Source organism: Mustela nigripes, chromosome 9 (assembly GCF_022355385.1).
Source record: "Mustela nigripes isolate SB6536 chromosome 9, MUSNIG.SB6536, whole genome shotgun sequence".
NCBI classification, from domain to species: Eukaryota; Metazoa; Chordata; class Mammalia; order Carnivora; family Mustelidae; genus Mustela; species Mustela nigripes.
In genome coordinates, this window is record NC_081565.1 from 74,719,902 (window position 1) to 74,741,089 (window position 21,188).

At 42.7% G+C, this 21,188-nt stretch overlaps 1 protein-coding gene across 3 annotated transcripts in view; it reads left to right on the forward strand.

Moving 5' to 3' along the window:
* Positions 1-21,188, forward strand: part of PRUNE2 (prune homolog 2 with BCH domain) — an 80,675-nt gene that overhangs the window by 26,972 nt on the left and 32,515 nt on the right. For all 3 annotated transcript variants that reach the window (XM_059411824.1, XM_059411823.1, XM_059411822.1), the window contains 2 exons: positions 15,740-15,819; positions 17,766-17,966. In XM_059411824.1, coding sequence (XP_059267807.1) covers positions 15,740-15,819; positions 17,766-17,966 — 281 coding nt within the window. The remainder of the gene's footprint in view (positions 1-15,739; positions 15,820-17,765; positions 17,967-21,188) is intronic.

A 21,188-nucleotide genomic window follows, 5' to 3' on the forward strand; every position in this document is an offset into this window, starting at 1 on the left:
CTTGGGCTGTTCATTTTCTCTCCCGGTACTAACTGTTATTCACTAGCATGGGAAGGAGGGAATGGGGAGTGATCGATGGAACAGAGTTCGGGAATCCCACATAATGCTGTAATTCTGTGAACAGTTATTCAAAAGCATAAGCACATTTTCTCCCTAAATAGCTGTGTACATTTCACAATAAAGACATCCCAAGGTTAAAGAAATAGCTAAATGTATCAGATCTCCCTGTGAAGTTGGCGTAGCTGTGCAGATACCGGAAAACGTCCCTCCGGAGAGTATGAAATTAATCAAATCCTGTCAGTTAGGTTCACGGAATGTAATTATACAATGCAGTGGGACATGTGTAAGTAAAGGTGATGGAATCGTTGTCTCTGTCTCGAGGGGCCTCGCTAGGGCTTCTCTCATTTCCTCTAAATCTGTCAGGCAGCAGTAGAAGGGCTTTCTAGGAGAAGGGATGCATGGAGGACCTGATAAGCCCTTCCAGAGCTAAGATTCTCCTTGAAACTAGGAGTGTGGGGGAAGGAGATCAGATACTATACGCGTTTGCTTGAGCTGACGTCACAACGTAGCATAAACCAGGTGGCTTCAGTGAGAAAATTTGAATTTTTTTCCCCAATTCTGGAAGCTAGAACTCCAGGATTAAGGTATGAGTGCGGCTGGTTTCTTCCAAGACCCTTCTCTCTGGCTTGGAGGGGCCTGCTCTCTCCCTGTCTTCACGTGGTCTACCTTCTGTGTATGTCTGTGTCCTAATCTCCTCTTCTTATAAGGACACCAGGCGTACAATATAATGATTTCATATTCCTCCATTACTCAGTGCTCATCACCGTAAGGGCACCCGTCGTCACTCATCACCGCCCCCCCCACCCCAGCCCCTGGCAATGACACCCATTTGTTCTCTGTATTTAAGAGTGGTTTTTTGCCGGTCTCTTTTTTTGGTTTGTTTTGTTTTTTACATTTCGTATGTGAGTGAACTCATAGATACTTGTCTTTGTCTCACCTTCACACCCCTGGCTCCGTCCATGTCGTTGCAAGATATCATTCTTTTTTATGAGTGAGTAATACTTCATTTGTATATATGAAGGTCCCAGTTTTCAAAAGGTCAGAGCCAGGACTCAAAGGCAGGCTGTCTGCCTCAGCTGCTAGTGAGGAGGAATAACTGTGGCCATGTTTGCTAGGCTTTTGGTAGATGCTGTCCCAGATGTGTGGAGCGGCCTGCTTCTCACGCTGGGTTGGGTCTCAGAGCTGTGCTGCTGAAATTTTGTTTTGCGTGAACATATTGAGAGAGAGAGGGTTAAAAAGAAGAGGAAGAGAAAGTTCCTTAGTTTACCTTTGTGAGGTACACAAAATCAAGCAGATTTATTTTCTGTAGGACAGCTCAGAATCTATGACAGGTTCACGTGCCTTATAAAGTCTCAAGAGGAGGGTATAATATATGGGTTTCCCAAACTTCCCTGGCACAAGGCCCTTTTCCATAGATTGTGGAATCTCTCCTATGGGCACAGGCTTCGGGAAACAGTGGCTTAAAAAGATGGCAAGAAGCGGCCCCTCCGTGTCTCTTTGGCCACTGGGCCTATTTGGAATGCTCAGGTCCCGCTCCTTCCCGTGTATCCGTTTAAGCTTGTGTCCCTATCGGCCACGGGCCTGAGCTCGTGGGAAACTGATTGCAAGAGCAGATTCCAGAAATCTGCCCGTATCTTGCACAGCCTGCTTCCTGGGGTCACTGGGGTCTGAGAGGTGACTCCCTTGTCATTCACAGCCAGTGACTGGGTGGGAATGAAAAGATAAAGGAACTTTGTGTTGGAGGAAAGCAAGGAAACATTGAACCATCAGGAAGGAAATCCAGAAAATGAAAATAGGTTAGTGGTACGAAAGGCACAGAACAGTGAAGTACCCATCAGGTTATTGATTCAACAAGGGCTCCCGGGTGCAGGCTGCCTGGTAGGGCTCCCGCCCCCTGGGTTTTTATGGGGAGCACAGTACCAACTGACGCTTTAGGATCTGACGGCCCATCTAGAAGGAAATGACTCTGTTTTCTGCCTCAGTGTCTTCATTTGAGAACCAGAAACAACAGTGACTTAGAGAGTTGCTACCCCAAATCAGTGTTAATGTCAAAAGCATAAAGACTTGGGCGCCTGGGTGGCTCAGGTCGTGATCCCAGGGTTCTGGGATCGAGTCCCGCATTGCGCTCCCTGCTCAGAGGGCTGTCTGCTTCTCCCTCTACCCTTCCCCCCTGCTCGTGATCACACTCTCAAATAAGTAAATCTTTTTAAAAGAGAGAGAGAGAGAAAAAAAATCTAAAAAACAAACAAAAAACCCCGAAAAACTAGAAAACAAAACCTCCACAAAAGTATAAAGACTTGTGAAGGCAGAGAGATGCAATGTGGAATCAAGTTTTTTTCTTTTTCGTTAAGGAAAAGAACATAAAGGAAATAGGGAAATTTTCAGATAGAAGTAGAAATTTCAATAAATAGAAAATTAATAGAAATTTAAATAAATAGAAAATTTCAGATAGAAATTTTCAATGAGGAAAAAAAATTATTTTTTAAGGAAACAAAATGCAAGACTAAAACGCAAAAAAGCAACAACACTAGGGAAACAGAGCAGCAGTCAAAGGAGCCAAAGTGAAAAGACAAGGGCAGAGGTCAGATACAGACTATAAAACAAGGGTAGAATTAAATAAATGAGAACGGACCTACAGCAAAAGATGACTCAGCAGGTCCCATAAAAGGTGGGCGGCGTGTCTGTGTCTTAGCTATTTTCATATCCCCGCTGCTTGCACAGACCAGACCTTTGGAAGTACTTGTGAGGATAAACGAATATGAGAGACATGCCACCAGAGGGGGCGGTGGCAGCCCCATCCCAGGAGGCTGCTGGGAGGCTGGTGTTCTCCGCCTTTCTTCCGTGATGCTGACGGTTCGTGTTTTCGTTTATGCCTGCTGCCTCCTACACTTTATTTTGGAAAACATTAAGATCCTGGTAACATGGCAGTGGGATGTGACAGCAGAACAGTGCTACTGATAAACAGCTCAATTACTCCTTACTGAGCACTTAATTTTTCTAATGTTAACTTGACTTTGCCCAAGAGAAGATTTCTAGAAACTCTTACAGCATCTAATTATATTTAAATTACCTCTTTATTTTAAAATGTGGCACGTGCTTGTGTTTTAAAAACTGAAACAGCACAGAAGAGCTCCTTTCTCCCCATACCTACTCCATATGGGTAGCTGCAATTAATAGTATATTTCTGTTCCTTTAGGTATTATCTATCCCCCAAAATATGTATAAATGTTTATAACTTTATACGAATGCTGTCATTTCTAAACATACCATGTTGTGAGTTGATTTATTTATTAAATATATTTATTTATGAAATATATCTGAGGTGCCATTCCATGTAAGTAAGTTAGAAATTTTTTTTATATTGATATACCATGATGAATTTCATGCTATACTCAATTATTCATCTATTAATGGGCATTTAGATTATTCCTCATATTATTTTAAAAAAATAAATTACTTAAGTAGAAATTTCCTTTAGTTAGTGAATGGACAACTTGGATCCAAAGCTTAGGGCACAGTGGTGCACAGTACTCCATTTCCCAAAGAAAGAGATGGTAGGGTGCTCTCAGCAGTTGGATTGGATGCTTCCCCCAAGGCCTCTTAAAAATTGACCCACTTTTGCCAAGGTCAGCCTTCACCCCAGCCCATATGAGTGGAAGATTGGGGAGGAGAAGTGTGAGGGAATTTTCAAAAGTCATTGTTGGTTAGGAATGGTGGGGGGAGTCCCTTTCTGCCTCTCCAAAGCCAAGTGAGGGCTGCTGCAGGAGAATCGGGTAGAGATTGAGAAAACCTTCCACAAGGGAGACCGTCTTCTTACTCCCATCAGAGGTCTACATAGGCAGTGGACTTCTCTGTGTGCCCTGACGAAGGTGGCAGAGAGTGACCTACACTGTCATGGCAGGGTGGGGTAGGGTGAGCTTGGTGGGCAGGGTGGGCTTGAGTCATTCAGTAGCACCCCACCTGTTACGGGCTTAATTGTTACCCATCCCCGCCCCAGATTCCTATATTGAAGTCCTAATCCCTAGTATTTGGAGATGGGGGTCTTTAAAGAGGTAATTAAATTGAAGTGAGGTCATTAAGAATGGGACACTAATCTGATATGGTCTATGTCCTTATAAGAAGAGATTAGGGGTGCATGGGTGGCTTAGTCGGTTAAGCACCCAGCTCTTGATTTCAGCTCAGGTCATGATCTCAGTGTTGTGGGAGTGAGCCTCGGGGCGGGCTCAGCACAGAGTCCGCTTGTCCTTCTTCTTCTGCCCCTCCCCCCTACACCTTCTCTCTCTCTCGTTCTCACTCTCTTAAATTAATTAATTAAAATCTTAAAAAAAGAAGGGGAGGAGGAGATAAGGACACAGACACACATAAAGGTGAAGACCATGTAAAGACACAGGGAGAAAATAGCCATCTCCAAGCCAAGGAGAGAGCCCTCAGGAGAAACCAACTTGGCTGACCCCTTGCTCTTGGACTTCTAGTTTCCAGAATTGGGAGAAATCTGCTGTGTTCTTTGTGATGGCGACCTCCACAGCGTATTAATATGCCACTCAAGGTGAAAAGTCCCCAGCCAAAGGCAGCGCCAGGAGCTGAGGACGGAATGAAGAAAATGAAGTCAAGCCAGGTCTCTGGTACCAAAGGAGAAGGCAGGGGGAGAGCCCATGGACCCTCAGGGAAGCAGAGGCTGGGGCTTTAGAGAGAACCGAGCTGCCTCCCAACCTGGCTGGGGAGAGGCGTGGCAGTAGAAGTGCAGCCCAGGCTCTCCCAGCGCCCACTGCATGATCCCACCCACCCCACCCCTTCTCTGGACCTAAGACATCTGAGGAAGATGAGGAGTGGGGGGAAGGGGGAGGGAAGAGCCTCTCTATCCTGAGTTCCCTGACACTTAGCTTTGGAGAAAGATTTTAAGATGAGAAATGAGCAGCTCTAAACTGAATTGGATTTTAATAACCGAAAGTGACAAGATAACATAAAGTGGGGAAGGGAGATGAAAACAGTACAGTTGGGCCAGCAGTAATTAGGGAGAATTTCAACTAGCTCGTGTTTATATCACCATCAAATTCATACTACTCAAAAAACCACATTTTTTATTACAATAAACATCTTTTTACATATGTCATGGTGTACATCTGTGAATATTCTGCTCTGTGTATTCCTGCCATTGGAATAGCTGGTTGAAAGCTATCTGCATTTATCATTTATTTATCATTTTGATAAATAAAGCCCCAAACTACCTCAGTTTATACTCTTTATACTCACACATAATTTTGTGCCACTTGCACAAAACATTAAAACTTCACAATTTTATATATATATGTGTGGGGTTTTTTTCCCCTCCAACTTTGAGAAATGAAATTTTACTCAAGTTGTTTTCACAGGGCTCAGCAAATTGTCGCCTCCAGGTCCAGTCCAGTCGGGCCTACTATTTTGGTCCCTGAAGTTTTATTGGAACACAGCCACACCCCTTCATTTACATATTCCTTATGGCTGCCCACCACACCCCCCAGACCCCCTATCCCCTCCCCCTCCTCCCTCCCCCGCCCCGTGCTCTGACAAGAGTTGAGTAGTTGCCACAGAGACCGTATGGTCTGCAAAACCTAACACTTTTAGTGTCTGGCCCTTTAGAGAAAATCTCTGCTGAGCCCAGCTCTGGAGAAGTCAGACTTCACTCCTCTACTACACCCTGTGGATCAGCAAATATGATTACTTGAGCAGCAGTTGGAAGAGTATCTCTGTAGGCTCGCATCCGTATTCTCTGTGCCAGAGTCTACATGCTCCTGAACGTCTGAAGGGAAGGAAATAAAACTAAGTCAGTGCCCCCAGTGCATTGCTCTGTGGCTGGAGAGGAAGCCTTGTGAGCCTGTTTCCTTGGATGGGGGTAGGGCAGGAGGCGCCCGCAGCCTCCTCTCCACAAAGGATGAATTCCAGATGGAGCTGAGCTGGTGAGGTGGTGGGTGGGCAGGGTCGGAGGGGCTGGTGCCCAGGATGCCGTTATTTGGCCATCTGCTGAAGCCATTGGCCTGCACACCCAAGACTGGCTTCAATTCGGAAGACCCACAGTTGTCCACTTCTCCCCACCTTCTACAAGAACCTGGTCCTCCTAATGTCAGGGAGGAGCTTCATGTTGCTGACGTGGAGGACACAGGAGGCCACCAGCTGAGCTCCTCCTGCTCGTGTTAGAGCAGTTACTTCTTTGTCATATCATTTGTGTAAGAGACAGTATCATCCCAAAATTCTGTATGGAAGAAAGCTGAACTTGTTAACAAAAGTGATTTGTCAGTAGAGCATTTTGATCATCAAGTTCCAATATGAGACACTGAGAAGCACTTTCCAGAAGAGTGGGCATCTTCACGTCTAAATAAGGCGTTTATTCCATAGTTAGCTTTTCTGCTATATAACCTAACCCAACTTTGTGGGTTGGGGGTGAGATCGGAGACCGAGATGTCCAAGCCAAGTAGTTGAAGACAAGCAAGATTAGCAGAGCCAAGCAGGGAGTGGGCAAGAGAAGAGGAGGCTCTCGCTTGGCATGGGGGAGGGAGGGGCGGAGCAGGAAGACCTCATGACCCTTTCCTTCAGGCAGTGGGGATCCCTGCAGGGATTTAAACAAGAGGGTTAGATTGAGAAGGAGATTCAGTAAATGCTTTGGAGGGTGTGGGGAGTAAAAATCAGAAGAAGAAAAAGGGAAACAGGTTCCTGCAAGGAAGGAACACACCTGAGCATTTATGCATTCGCATAAGTGGCATTGGTGAGAATGGACAGGAGATGTGAGGCAAATCTACAGGATGGGCTGGTCAACCGGATGGGAGGGGAAATGGTTTAAAAAGAAGGACAAGTAAGAATGAAGGCTAGTTTGGAGGTTTGGGTGCTCAGGACATTCACTGGGATGGTGCTGTATATTAAAATATCTCAAACTTTAGCAATATAAAACAACAAACATTATTCTCTCACAGTTTGTCAGTCAGAAATCCAAGAGTGATCAGCTAGGTGGTTCTGATTAGGGTCTCTTAGGAAGCAGCTTTCAAGACACCGGCTAAGGCTGCTGTCATTCGAAGGCTTGATGGGGGCCGGAGGAGCTTTTTCCAAGGTGAGTCACTCACATGGCTGTGGGCAGGCTTCCTCCGTTCCTTCCTGGATTTGTCCTGGAAGCCTCAGTTCCCCGCCACCTGGAGCTCTCCATAGGGGTGCCTGAGTGTCCTTACCACATGGCAGCTGACCTGTCCCAGTGGGTGACCCAAGAAAGCAAAGAGGAAGTCACACTGCTTTTTAGGACCCTACTCTTACAAGTCACGCACTGTCACTTCCACTTTATTCTGTTCTTTAGAAGCGGTTGCTAAACTCAACCCAAACTGAAGGGAAGGGGAACTGGGCTCCAACTTTTGCAAGGAGTGTCAAAGAATTTCTGGACATTTTTAAAAACCACCACAGAGAATGTAGGATGTACGGGGTCTGTGTGGAGGAGATGCTGAACACAGTTGAAATGGTATTACAGCCTCCTTCTCTTCCTGCTCAGTGTTCTCAAACTTCAGCGTCCGTAAGATTTATTGTAAATGATTTTATACACAAAGGATTTTAACCACATATATTACAATTTAGGGAACACCTCAAGAACTTATTCAAGGGTCATTTGCACTACGAGTAATCTTTGCTACCTGCAGAGTTTCAGAATCTGACCCTGGGTAAGGAGACTGCTTTGTGTCCCGCTCCTCTGAGAAGCTGAGAACAGATGGCATGGTGTGTGGGTTTCTGCAAAATCCCTAGAGAGGTCAGTCTTTGGGTGAATGCCCAGTGCTTCTCTGCCTTACTTTGTCATCTACTTTCCCTGCCATCACCCCTTTCCTATCTGCCCTGACTGGCTGGCTTCTGGGGGCCACAGCACTTATCTGTTCTAGGTCAAGGAAGCCTAGGTTATTGTTGCCCAGAGCCTCATTTTATGGGCTCAAACCCATTTCCTGTGGACCTAAGCGCCCATCCTTTTCTTGGGATCAGCTTGATTAAGCAGAGCATGAAGCCCCAGGGCGGCCTCTGGCTTGCTTCCCGTTTTGAGTAATTTGGTAAGTGCCGAGGGTTCACAGAGTGGCAAATACTCTTACCCTAAATTGTGCAGCCTCCTTTATCAGACAAGAATCCTGAAATGGCAGTCCTCCAACTGTTGGGCTTTCAAGGGCTAATTTATGCACTTCACAAAGGAAGGCAGGCACCTCATGAAAAGTTTTGTTTGGTTTTTCTTTCTTCTTTTTATCGCCATTTCTAGAAAGCAACTTTATCAATCCAGTAGATCTTATGTGACTAGAAGGAAGCCAGGAGAATTTTAGGAACTCTAACATAAAGGAACTTTCTCTATATATAATCATTTTTCCTGAATATATCTGATATTTCTCCAAAGAACAATCAGTGAACACCTTAACCTGCTACCCTACCTCTTCAGAGCCACGTTTCTTAGCAGTCCATCTTGTAAGAATGATTATTCTCCAATAGGTTTGCTGCCTACTGCTAGGCATATATATGCTTGTTGGGAAACATTACTGTTTAGAAATGCTAGAGACATGTGTACCAGAGTCTTGGTTTGCTGCTCGTTTCATTTTGAAAAGCCCCTGGTGTCGGGCATGGCTAATCCTACAACACAAATTAAATCCTTCTAGATTCAGAAATACTGGAAGGATGTGAAATGTAGCCTGTACTTAACTTCTCTGTATATGGTCTAAGAAGGTGCATTTCATTTTGTCCAAGAGTTGTATGTCTGTGGTTCTCCACTAGGGGGTGTCTTGCCTGCCATGGTACTGAATGCTAACTTTTAGGAAGAAGCGCCAAGTACCAGAAACACAAAATCAGCAAATGCACGTGGCACCCAATGTTCACATTGGAGAATCCATTTCTGTCACTGTTCCCCAACTTGGTGGTGTTCATGATCATGAGAGGTGGTACACAGATTTAATACAAACAGCACAGAATCCCATAAGAGCATGGTTATTTTTCCAGCTTCCTTGGGTTGAGTTGAACTCAGCTAATTCAGTCCACTTTATTTTCTAAGATCTGAATTCAAAGCTGTTTATTTTCCTCTAGGATTTTCTTTAGCTGCCTTCACAAATTTCAATTCATAGAGCTTTGTGGTCACCTGCTTACAAATGTGTTTCTCAGTTTCCAAATCATCTTTTCATGATTGGTTTCTAGATGTATGTGCCTGAGGGCAGAGATTATGGTACGTGTGATACTGACTTCCGATGTTTTATGAGACATTCTTTATAGTCAGTTTCTATAAGTTTGAAAAATATGGTGTATTTTTATTGAGTGAAGTCCATTAGATCAAGCTATCCTATTACATTGTTCAGATGTATATCTTTATGCATCTTTTCAGATTGATTTATAAATTCTTGAGAAGTATATATAGATTTTCCCTCATGAAATCAATTTTTCCTTGTAATTTATATTCAACTTTTATTTTATTTTGGGACTATGTTGTTGAAAGCATGTAGGCTCCAGATGATTACATCTTCTGAAGAGTTATTTGGGGTTTTTGGTTTTTGTTTTTGTTTTGTTTTGTTTAAAGATTTATTTATTTGACAGAGAGAGACACAGGGAAAGGAGGAACACAAGCAGGGGAAGTGGAAGAGAGAGAAGCAGGCTTCCTGCTGAGCAGGGAGCCTGATGCAGGGCTCCATCCCAGGACCCTGGATCATGACCGGAGCCAAAGGCAGATGCTTAACGACTGAGCCACCCAGGCGCCCCTGAAGAGTAATTCGTTATATCACAAAATAATAACTTTCTTCAGGTTTAAGAATGCTTTTCTGCCTAAAAATCTATCTCTTTTGATTTTAATATTGTGATCCTTGGCTTCCTGCGGTTTGTATTTTTCTGACTTTTTTTTATGTCACTTTATTGCCAGCACTTATACATTATTGTTAGATGTTCCTTTTAAAAGCAACATGGCTGCTCTGGGTAAGTGACATTACCCGCTATGACAGACAGCCCCAGATCTCAGTGCTTTCACAGCAAAGGTTTTAAAGTTATTCTTGAGTCATTAGAATCTCTTTCATACTGTTCCTTTTCTGGGAGGGGGGTACTTGTATTGCTAATTCTTCTGTCTGCTGAATCTGATGGCAATCCCTCATGGTGCTTTTTTTCCCTAGTGTAATTTATGGTTTGGATTTTTGGTGTGTGTGTGTTTTTGTTGTTGTTGTTATTTTTTGTTTTGGTTTTTTGGTGTGAGCTCATCTTTCTGAGGATTTTTTTCTTTCTCCTAAGTGAATCTCCAGGGAATCCCAGATTGTAAAAGTAACACTACCAACAGACTTCACATTTGATTCTTCTGGAACCCTAGAGCTTTAGGCCTTCAGTGGTTCTAGATGAATTTTAATTTGAATCTCTTGACTTGGGTTCCCTATATCATTCAGGTGATATCAGTTGAAACAGGCTTGGCATACAAGTAATGTCTCTAATTCTCCTCATAGGTTCCTCTTCATAGTCTGCCCAAGATTCCAGGCAGACTTGCTTTCCAAGGCCAGAGACCAGAGTTTCTTCTCATCCCCTTTTCATTAAGGGGGCAGTTCTTTAGTCCCTTTAAGTTCTTTAAGTTCCCTTAAGTTCTTTTAAGTCCTTTAAGTTCCTTAAAGTTCTTTAAGTTCCTTAAAATAAGTGCCTTATTTAGAAGTTCTGGTCTAGGTCTTTCTTCCAGTACCTGGAGGTCACTTCTTCTGGGGAGTTCTCAAACTGTGTCCAATCTAAAATTCTGTGAGCTACTTTTTCACCAGATTTCTGGAGTAACACTGTTTCTTGCACCTGGGGATTTCGTTTCATTTCTTTCAAGCTTGGAAATATCTTAATTACTTTTTGGGCTTATATAGCATTTTTTTGTATTTGTAATGATGCATGGCATTAGACTTTGCCAGACACTTTCTGATTATTTTATTTTATTTTTGCTTATTTATTTATTTATTTCAGCAAAGAGAGAACGTCTCAGAGTCAGAGCCCAGAAACTCAGCCCTTCCTTGAATTTAATAACATTGTTTTATTGTCATTATATTTAATTTATGTAACTATTCTAGGTGAGTGATTTTAAGTTTCTATATATACAAGTCACGCAAATGTTCCTTTCTCAATAAATTTACTTAACTAAATAAGTCAATTTAAAGAAAAACATTAAGTGAATTGAAGGTTCTAGATGGAAAAACCATAAAGATGATATATAAATACTCAAGCTTATAAAGCACTTGAAAGCATTTGATGTCTTTCCGAGCTTTTGTTCTCGTTTTTCAAAATGTTCTTTCGTGCTTTAGTAACCCAGACGAGATAGGTACCATCAGCATGAGCCTAGGTTGACAATAGAGGAAATGGGTTTCCCAAATTAGGGCAGAGTATGAGTCAGATAATCCCTTCAAAACCAGTAATAGAGGCCAGCTGTGCTGGTCAGAATGGGCGGGATTAGGATATGGTGACAGACTCAACATTTTAGGGGCAAACCACGATAAAAATTCTTCTCTTCTTACATATTCAATGAGCTTCAAGTAGGGCCCTCTGCTTCTCATAGCCACTTGGCTGCGGCCTGACAGAGCGCCAACTCAGCCATCTAGACGGGGAGCAGCCCACGGCACCCACACTCCTGCTCAGGCCTAATTCTTCCACCCTACACCTGCCACACCACACCTGCCACTTCCACTCTCGCTTCATCTGTCAAAGCAAATCACCCGACCACCCTGATTTCCAAGGAGGACAGGAATGTACAATTCTACCCTGTACCCAGAAGGCCAAGAGCTAGAAATATTTGGTCAAGAGCAGGAAGGATTATAAAACCATTCTGCAAATAAACAGTTCCGAATCCATCCTCTAGATGGAGACATGGAGCTGAGCATCTTTTTGGGAGGTCAGCCCCAGAAGAGTCGGATTTGTGTTTTACAATTCCCTCAGCCTCTTTGGTAGCTCCGTTCTGTATACAGAAAACCCCAAATTAAATAGTGGCTATGGATGGATAAGGTAAAATATTTATCTTCACTCTGGACTGACTTGTTACCTAATAGATCCCGAGAGGCTTACATTATTGATCCTAAAACTCCATTTTGCTCAGTTGCCAACAACTCTGCTTGGCCATGTCATTTCTATAAATATTTACGGACCCAAGGCATGAATGTGGTTGAAGAAGTATTTACAATGAACATTGCGTTTCTTCCAGGTTTGCCTTCAGGCTATTTTGGTCCAGCTTTCCTTCTCTGTCCCTGTGGGTTTCCTAAAATGCCCCTATGGCCTGCTGTGATACCCACGGTTTGTGGGAGTCCCTCTTCTCTGCTTGCCCCTGACCACAACCTTCAGCTTCCCTTCCCCCATGCATGCCAACAGTGGCTTTCCAGCACCTTCTTAATAGGGTCTCAGCTCTGTGTTGCAAAAAAGGTGGTGAGAGAAAAAGGCTCTATTCACTAACGTCAGTGAGTTCAAGGGCACTTACAGGCTCTATGGAGATTTATGCCATACTGAAATTTTCTCTTACCTAGGCTAATACCCAACTTGTAGCTATCTTCGTTAATGTTTTGTCCAACCCTGACACATCCTTCAGTTAAATCCCTAATCCTGACAACGATGTCTAAAATGAGGGAATGTATTACCTTAAACTTAGTCAATGCTTTGTAATTTATGGAGTACTCAAGTGTATTATATTTATTCTCCACAGTCACTGTGATATTAGATATTTATTGTCTCCATTTAAAATCACAAAGGGGGTTGGATAAGTTTCTCAGGGCTAATCGGTTTGTTAGTATTAACATAGAATTATAACCTACAACTATATCCTCATAGCTAGGATTCATTCAATTATTTCATGATGTTGCCCATAACTTATGAAGAGTAACAAAACCTACAATTTTTTTTTAATTGAAGTATAGTTGACACACAACATTGGGTTCAAGTGTACAACATAGTGATTCTGTGTTATGCCATGTTCACCACAAGTGTTGGGGCCATCTGTCCCCATGCAGTGCTGTTACAATGCCACCTTATTCCCTATGCTGGGCCGTTCATCCCCATGACTTTTCTTTCCATAGCTGGAAGGCTCCGTCTCCCACTCCCCTTTACCTATATTGCCCCTCCCCTGACTCTCTCCCCTCTGGCAACCACCACTTTGTTCTCTGTATTTATAGGTCTGTTTCTGTTTTGTTTGTTTGTTTCTTTCTTTCTTTTGTTTGTTTTTAAGATTCCGCGTGCAAGTGAAATCATACGGTATTTGTCTCTCACTGGCTGATTTCACTTAGCATAATACCCTCTATGTCCATCCTTCTTGTCGCACAGAAAACCTACACAAATTTGAGACTGATGCTAGCCGTTTATTTTAAAGCTCTCATATTTATTTTTGAGCTAAGGCTAGCACCCTTATGTGTTCAATGAAGTAGGTACAGCTAAGATGGCTTTTTGTTTTTTAAGGTTGACTCTGAAGACTAGAGGAAATAATGTCCATGGACATTTAGGTAATTTCAAGCTCGGTAATTCAACTCAACACATATCAATTGGATATTGACCTCTGCCAGGTGCTGGAGACATAACAGTCGAGACAGACATGGTTCCTGTCCTCATGAAGCTTCAAGGCTGACACAGCAGGCAGTTAGACTAGATGGCAAAAAGAACTACAATAATAATGGATAACTTTGTTTCCTTTTAGTGTTATTTTTAGGCATCACACATTCTCCCTCTTTTATTGGTATGGAAACTGAGGCACAGGAAGATTAGATAACTTGTCATGTGACATGCGGTGAGTGATAGAACTAAGACTGGGTCCCAGCTGCTCTTAAATCAAGTCTGCTACCTTTTTTTTTTTTTTTAAAGGATTTTATTTATTTATTTGACAGATAGAGATCACAGGTAGGCAGAGAGGCAGGCAGAGAGAGAAGAAGGGAAGCAGGCTCCCTGCTGAGCAGAGAGACCGATGCGGGGCTCGATCCCAGGACCCTGGGATCATGACCTGAGCTGAAGGTAGAGGCTTTAACCCCAGGCGCCCCTCAAGTCTGCTACTTTATAGGTACTGAAGGCTGTATGTCAAGGAGAACAGACACCGTTTATGTCACATGACAAGGAATCATTGCAAGAAAATCTGAAAAACCGCAGCATCTTGGAAAACCATCCCTCTGGGTCCCAGGCCTTTCAAACCTGGGCCTAGCCCAGGTCTTCTCTTTGTTCACCACCACACCTCTATTGCTAGATAATTTGGTTTGCTGCCACCCAGGATGGTGTCTGTTGGACACCGCCAATCTTGTTCCTGCGCATACGGTTTTGTCTTTGATTTACACACCAACCTCTTGCCCGCTGTCCTTCTCCAGGGGTGCAGGATTCATTTTAGAGAACACACAGGACAGAAGCCCCAGCAAGTGTATGATGAAAGATACTTCCTGAGGTTGTGTTTTTGAAGGACTCTTTGGGCTTGATGAGTAACCATGCGGCCATTCACTCTCAGGGAGCAGCACTGAGCAATGGGTGATAGTCACTAGTTGAACCTCCTTGTCCCACCTCCACAATAAAGAGGCTCATCTGTTTTGTTCCTCTATATGATCAGCACAGAGTAGGTATTCACTGCCTATTTGTCAAATAAATGAAGCATTACGTCTCACTAGAGACCAAGAATTTTTTTTTCATCATCGTGCTTTGCTGACACAAACAAGGGCTTCGACTCGGAGCCTGGAGATTGATTATCCAGATAAGCAAATTCCAGATTTGGTAGACCCACATTCAAGTGGAGGAAAGTGTCGACAATAAGGAGGAAAAGATTAAATCTAGAACACTAACGCAAAGGTTTATCATGCTTAAATTTAGATTAGTGCCTACATCACAAGGACTCACCCTAGAGGAGTGAAGTTACGTGGAGGACATCAAGAAGAAAAATCGGTTCTCATGATAAATGGGGATGTACTGACCAAGGAACAGGAGGTAAAAACAGATCCAGGGGCATTCACCGTGATCAGTGGTCAGCTTCCCATGAGAACAGATACGTTTGTCACAATTTTCTCCAATATTTTCTTGTTCCCCTCCACTAGGCTTACCAGTCCTGGGCTCAATACTGTTTAGAAAGAAGAGATGGTATCTCATGACCAGAACTGTCTTCACTGACATATAATTCACACCAAGCCTCTAAATATTCTAAAAGGATAGGAGATAACATCAGTTGGTGCCTTATTATGAATGTTGGGCACTTTACATTTATTGCTTAATTTTTCAGCAACTCAATGTGGTAGATGGTGTATCTCTGTTTTACTGATAAAGAGAGACCAGCAGAGTCTGCTTTCCTCTGCTGACAACAATTTAATGTGGTCAAACTGACACAGAGGAAGAGTTATATACGAAGTCAGCTCTGTCTTTACTCCAAAGCACATGTGTTGCCTCTTTTGTTGAAAAAGTATTATTCGATGCCCACCGTAAGTATATTTTATTTGTTAATTGCTTTTCCTATTTCTGATTCTTCCCTTGGTGTGTGCTTACTTGTGTGAGTTAGTAGGAGAAATGGCTTGCTGTGTATACAGGTACCCAATGGTTCTTCTTCACAATAACTGCAGAAAAGTCTTTATTCTAAACGGGGCCACTTATGCCGGCTTCAGTACACATACTTGGGTTTATTTCAAGCAAATTGAAAGGTTATCCTGGAAACTCTGATTTGCCTTTTCAGAGAAAATTCAATCCCACACGAATTTTTACACACTCTGCTTTGCTTTTTGTTTTTGTTTTTCAGACTGCCCACAGAGGATGTAGGCATGGACATCCCCTTTGAGGAGGGAATGCCGAGCCCCAGTGCTACAGACATGAGGCCTGGTGAGAGGAACATTTGTTCATTTCCTTCAGCACTTGTCTATATCCAGGCCTTGTCATTATTCAGTGAGAAAACCATTTCCTATGCATCTGACTTGTGATGTCAGTGATAAAAGTGAAGAAAAAAAAAATATGTGTGAGGAGGGTGTTGGGCTGGATTTGGTTAATCTCTGAGTTGATTCAAACACTGATGCTCGCTAGTGTGGGCTGCCTTTGACCTCCTGGGCCACGGCTGTAACAACCAGTGTATGATAAGTGGCTATCCTCTATCAGGATACCACATTCTAACTAACACCGAAGTGCCCTCTTGGGGGCACTTATACTTCAGTGTGAGAATGTGTAAAATGAAAAACGTGATGTCAAGAAGGCTCGGTATCCTGATTATTCAAAGAAACAAACAAAAACCCTACCTGCCACGGGTTTCCAGCTCAAGGCACATATAAGAAGAATTTTAAATTTCCAGTTTCACCTTACCCTCCCTTAGTACTAACGTCTCTCCTGAGCACTATACCAGCTTCAGGATCATGCCAAGACCCTGAACCCTGATGCTATCAGCCAAGCCTAGAATGGAGGAGGAAAAAGCGAGTCAATCATTTATTTATTTTTCGGTCCAAGTATTTTAAAGTGCATTTTTCAAGATATCAGTCATGTGACCTAATTATTTTTAAATGTTCTCTGGTTAAATAAGCCTGTAGCCACTTTATATCCGCACTCCTCTTCAAGTTTCATAATGCACTTGTGAATGATACAGGTATGAAGGCTACAATTATCCTGTATGGTAGTGGTTCACTACATGTGGCTATTTAATTGAAATTTAAAATAAACTTTTAAAGTTCAGTTTTTCAGTTGCACGAGCTTCCTTTCAAGGGCTCAAAAGCATATAGAACAGTTCTGTCATCACAAAAAACTTCTGGACAGCACTGCTCTGAGAATTCCTATCATTTAGAAACCCAATGTTTTTCAAACTTACTGGTCAATAGAAACTTTTTAAAGTAGAATACATAAAAGCATTACATGGAACACAGTTTGGGTGATGTTCTATGCAGAAAAAAAATTTTATTGACAAAGAAACAGAATCACTTTCCTCAGGACGAGACTAGAAATACAGTTCCAGAACTGAGGGGTATACCAGATGGCCTTTCAGAAATTTTGTGGTAGTGAATCCTAAAATTTCTATTTTTAGACTAAATTTCTACCATTGTTGATTTGGGGTTGATTTGGTTTAAAATGACTTCTCCAGCTCTACTTCCATTAAGTGAAAGTCACAGTAGGGGGAGGATGCATATTGTACTGAGGGGGTGGGAGCCACTTCCGTGAGCCTTACCATATGAAGACTGTCACTTATGATACAGGAACCAATGTCAAGAAATATTAGCCTAAAAGGTAGTGACTTCTTGAGCAAATAATGTAATTTGGGAAGATACTTCAGTTTTATTTAAAAAGAAAAAAAAAAAAAAACAACGATAGAATGCCAGTCAAAGAAAGTTCACTACAGATCATACACAGAGTTGTTAGGAATTACAGAGAAGTATTTTGAGAGTGCCCATGAGCATAATAGATCAGTTTCTTATCCTACATTCCATAGGAGTGAAGTCTACAAGAACCGTGTATGCTTAGCTGTTTTTCTTACGCATCATAAAAACTCAATCCATTGTTCGATCAGTGTCAAGTTCTCAAAACTGAACAGGGCAGGTCTGAAAACTGGTTTTCTGCTCCTTTAGCAACGGCTCCCACTTTTTATTTCTATGTGGCCAGGGCTGGTGTGGTTGTGATGAGCCAGTCCTGAGGCCTGCTGGTCAACAAGGGGTCCAAATTCCATGTCACGTTTTTAGCAGGTGTGCCTTTGCTGTAGGACCTTAAAAATGTTTTTCACTGGGGCTCTCACACCCACTGTTGGCAGCCGCGTATGTGGTCTAGTACTTGATGTTCCTATTTTTTTTCTTCTTTAGAACCTCCTAATTCTCTGGATCTTAACGACGCTCATCCTCGGAGAATCAAACTCACAGCTCCAAATATCAATCTTTCTCTGGATCAAAGTGAAGGCTCTATTCTCTCTGATGATAACCTGGACAGTCCAGATGAAATCGATATCAACGTGGATGAACTCGATACCCCTGACGAAGCAGATTCTTTTGAGTACACGGGGCATGGTAAGTGGCCCAGTGGTCAAGGCCAAAGTTATGTGAAAAGTGAAAGATTATCTAAGGGGCCCTGGGAACAAACCTCCCATTTTGTTGCTGGTGGCTCCTTCCTGTGATTTCTGGAAGCTTTTGTTTGTATCTCAGGTCATAGGTGGCTGTGTTAGGCCGTATGGAGTATAACAGAACAGGTGTGGTTCACAGAGCCACATAGCCTCTGATCTTCTGTTAAATGCTTATTCTTGGCAAGCCTTGTGCTAGGCCCGGGGGCTGTGGGAAAACTATTCCATGCTGTATTTGTAAGAAAATTGGGAATGGGTTTGCAGAGAAAGAGAACTGAATCTGGAAGATAAAATCTGGAGCAGAGAAATTAGAGCTAATATTTCTCTATACAAGCTCCCCCTGTCTGGAATGTTCCTCCTTGAAGGTCATTCATGGCTGGCTCCTTCTCTTTGTTCAGCTCTTAATCAGACGTCACCCTCTCAAGGCCTTCCTTGACCTCCGTCACCAAAAGAGTGCCTCACCTCCCAACCTGGTCGCTTTCTACCTCAGTCACTATAATACGTCCACTTATTTTATTTTCCATGTGTCAGTAATGGAAATCCTATCATTTAAGTATTTGGTTTATGTTCATTATCTTTTCCTTCCCACTAGAACATCTGCGTTGTGAGCGCAGGGCCTTTATTATGCTCGTTGCTCTATCTCCAGCAAAATAGGAAGGAATGTGGGATGGCCTGGGAGTGAAGAACAAAAAGGAAGAAAATTAAGCGTTGCTGGGTCAAACACTGACATTCCTGACAGAAATACCAGCCTCATTTTTGTTCTTTCTCTTGCTCCGTACCATGAGTTAAGAAATTATATCCAAATACAGAGTATTTGCTTTATAAAATGGCATTCCATGGTTTCTGTTTTGCAGGGTGGTATCTCTGACTTTGTAATATTTTAATTTCAAAGCCAGAGTATCCTGGACACAGCCCTTGCTTTTTATATGTTAGGAAAATCATTACGGTCAAAACACAAATGCCACAATGAAATGATGCCCTAGCACAGAGTGTCGTTCCTGGGAGAACATAATTAGGAAATTCATCAGATTCGCTCATTAATTCAACCAATGATCATTGAGCCCCTGGGACCACCACCATGACCAGCACGGATTCAGACCCTGCCTTTACAGGGGACAAGCCTTAATTTCCTCAAGTCAAAAGAACTGGAAATGGCTGAGCTACCTGTGCGACAGTTTCTTCTGTTTAAGGAGAGATTTGATATTGCGCGGAGGCTGTGTTCTCGAATTTCTGCAGTCATCCGGGTATTTGACCCTGTAAGCCGAAGCCCACAAAGAGAAGGTGAAAGGTCTTGAGTTTGTTTTCTTTCTTCCCATGCCCAGACTCTTCCCCAGCTACTCCATCCACACCGGCGGCCCCCAGCTGCCCCAGCCCTTGAGCTGCTAGTACCTTCCCGCAAGAAAGAGTCCAGCCTTGCCTCCCATGCACCAGAAGACAGCTGTGGGTTGAGCTGGCCCCTCCCCCCACCCCCTGCACTTCCCTTTTGCCCTAGAGAGAACCGTGGCACACCACATCTGAACCTTTTATGTTTATAAATAGCAAAACTGCCAAGCAAAGTGGCAGTGGCTGAAGGGACCGGTAATTAAAGCTGCCACTGGCTGACAGAGTTCCTTTTATTTCGTCGACAGAGTTTTGTCGAAAGAACCAGTTTCACAACCACAACCCTCCATTTAAGTCTTAAATTCAAAGGATAGAATTTTAACGGAAGTGACATGGTAAAGCCCACCTTGATCTTCACATGTAAGACGTATCCTCAGACGCTGTTTTAAACCAACAGAAACATTAAGCATGGAAAACACAGAGGGCCTCTGAGTAGCTTTATTTTATAAATAGGCAGCGAGAGATGACAGACTCTAGAACAGAAGTGAGTACATTTTAGTCCCACGGAATGAAATCAGGGCTTGAAAGCTGCATGTTTGCAGGTTTCTCCTGGGAGCGTTTGAAACCAAGTGTATACGTTTTAAACAACATTGGAGTTTGGGAGGCACAGTGTTTCAAAATGTTTGCTCAGTGATTTCTTTAGTAAACCCTTTCAGAGTGCCTACTGTGCACTAGGATTTGTACTAGGTGCTTCATAAATATTAAGTAATTTTTTTTAATATTTTATTGATTTGACAGAGAGATCACTAGTAGGCACAGAGAGAGAGGAGGAAGCAAGTTCCCCCACTGAGCAGAGAGCCCGATGCGGGGCCCGATCCCAGGACACCGAGACCATGACTTGAGCCGAAGGCAGAGGTTTTAACCCACTGAGCCATCCAGGTGCCCCAATATTAAGTATTTTAATCATCAGTGCGGTGCATGCCCTTTTATCCAGCCACTTTTGTGACTTCAAGGCTCTTACTTTACCAGGCACTTGAAGAACTTTCATACCATTCGCCTGTTTCATTCTGTAGCTGATGACCAAGCATTTCTGGCAGATTATTTGCGCACAGTGTGGCTTCGCTTATGAAATGATTTTGAATCTCACTCTCAAAAGACATTAAATCGGTCTCCACTTCCAGGCAATTTTCTTTAATAGTCATGTCCAAATAGTTGGAAAATATCAAAGTACCAATATAATTAAAACTTGACTTCCTCTGGTACTAAAGTGCCAAAGATACCAAAAATATGTAGATACTGAAGGATTTAGGAAGTCAGTCTCAAATTAAGGGAGATCAGAGCCTTTTTATTTAAAAAAATGTTTTATTTAATACTAATCCTAGAAACTTAAAATTATCCAAAGGTGAGAAAAATGATGACCTATTTCTGTTTTCCAAACCCACCTCAGTTATTTTTTACTGTAACTCAGATCTCAGCAAAAGCATTTCATAGGGGAAATGGAAAAATGATAAAGAATTCTAGCCTGAATATTTCTGATAAGGATGTTGTAAGAAACACTCATGTGCTTTTATATTTTTTTCTTCCTAGGCTCCTAAGTGATGGTTAATGACCTCATTTAAATTACCTTTTCTTTTTTTCCTTTTTTTTTTTTTTTAAGATTTATTTCCTTATTTGAGAGAGAGCGTGTGTGAGAGCATGTGTGGGAGGCAGGGGGCAGCAGAGGGAGTTGGGGAGAGAGAAAATCTTAAGCAGGCTCCACGCCCCGCACCAGGCCCAGCTCAGGGCTCCATCTCATGACCCCGAGATCATAACCTCCGCCAAAGTCAAGAGTTGGAGGCTTTACTGACTGAGC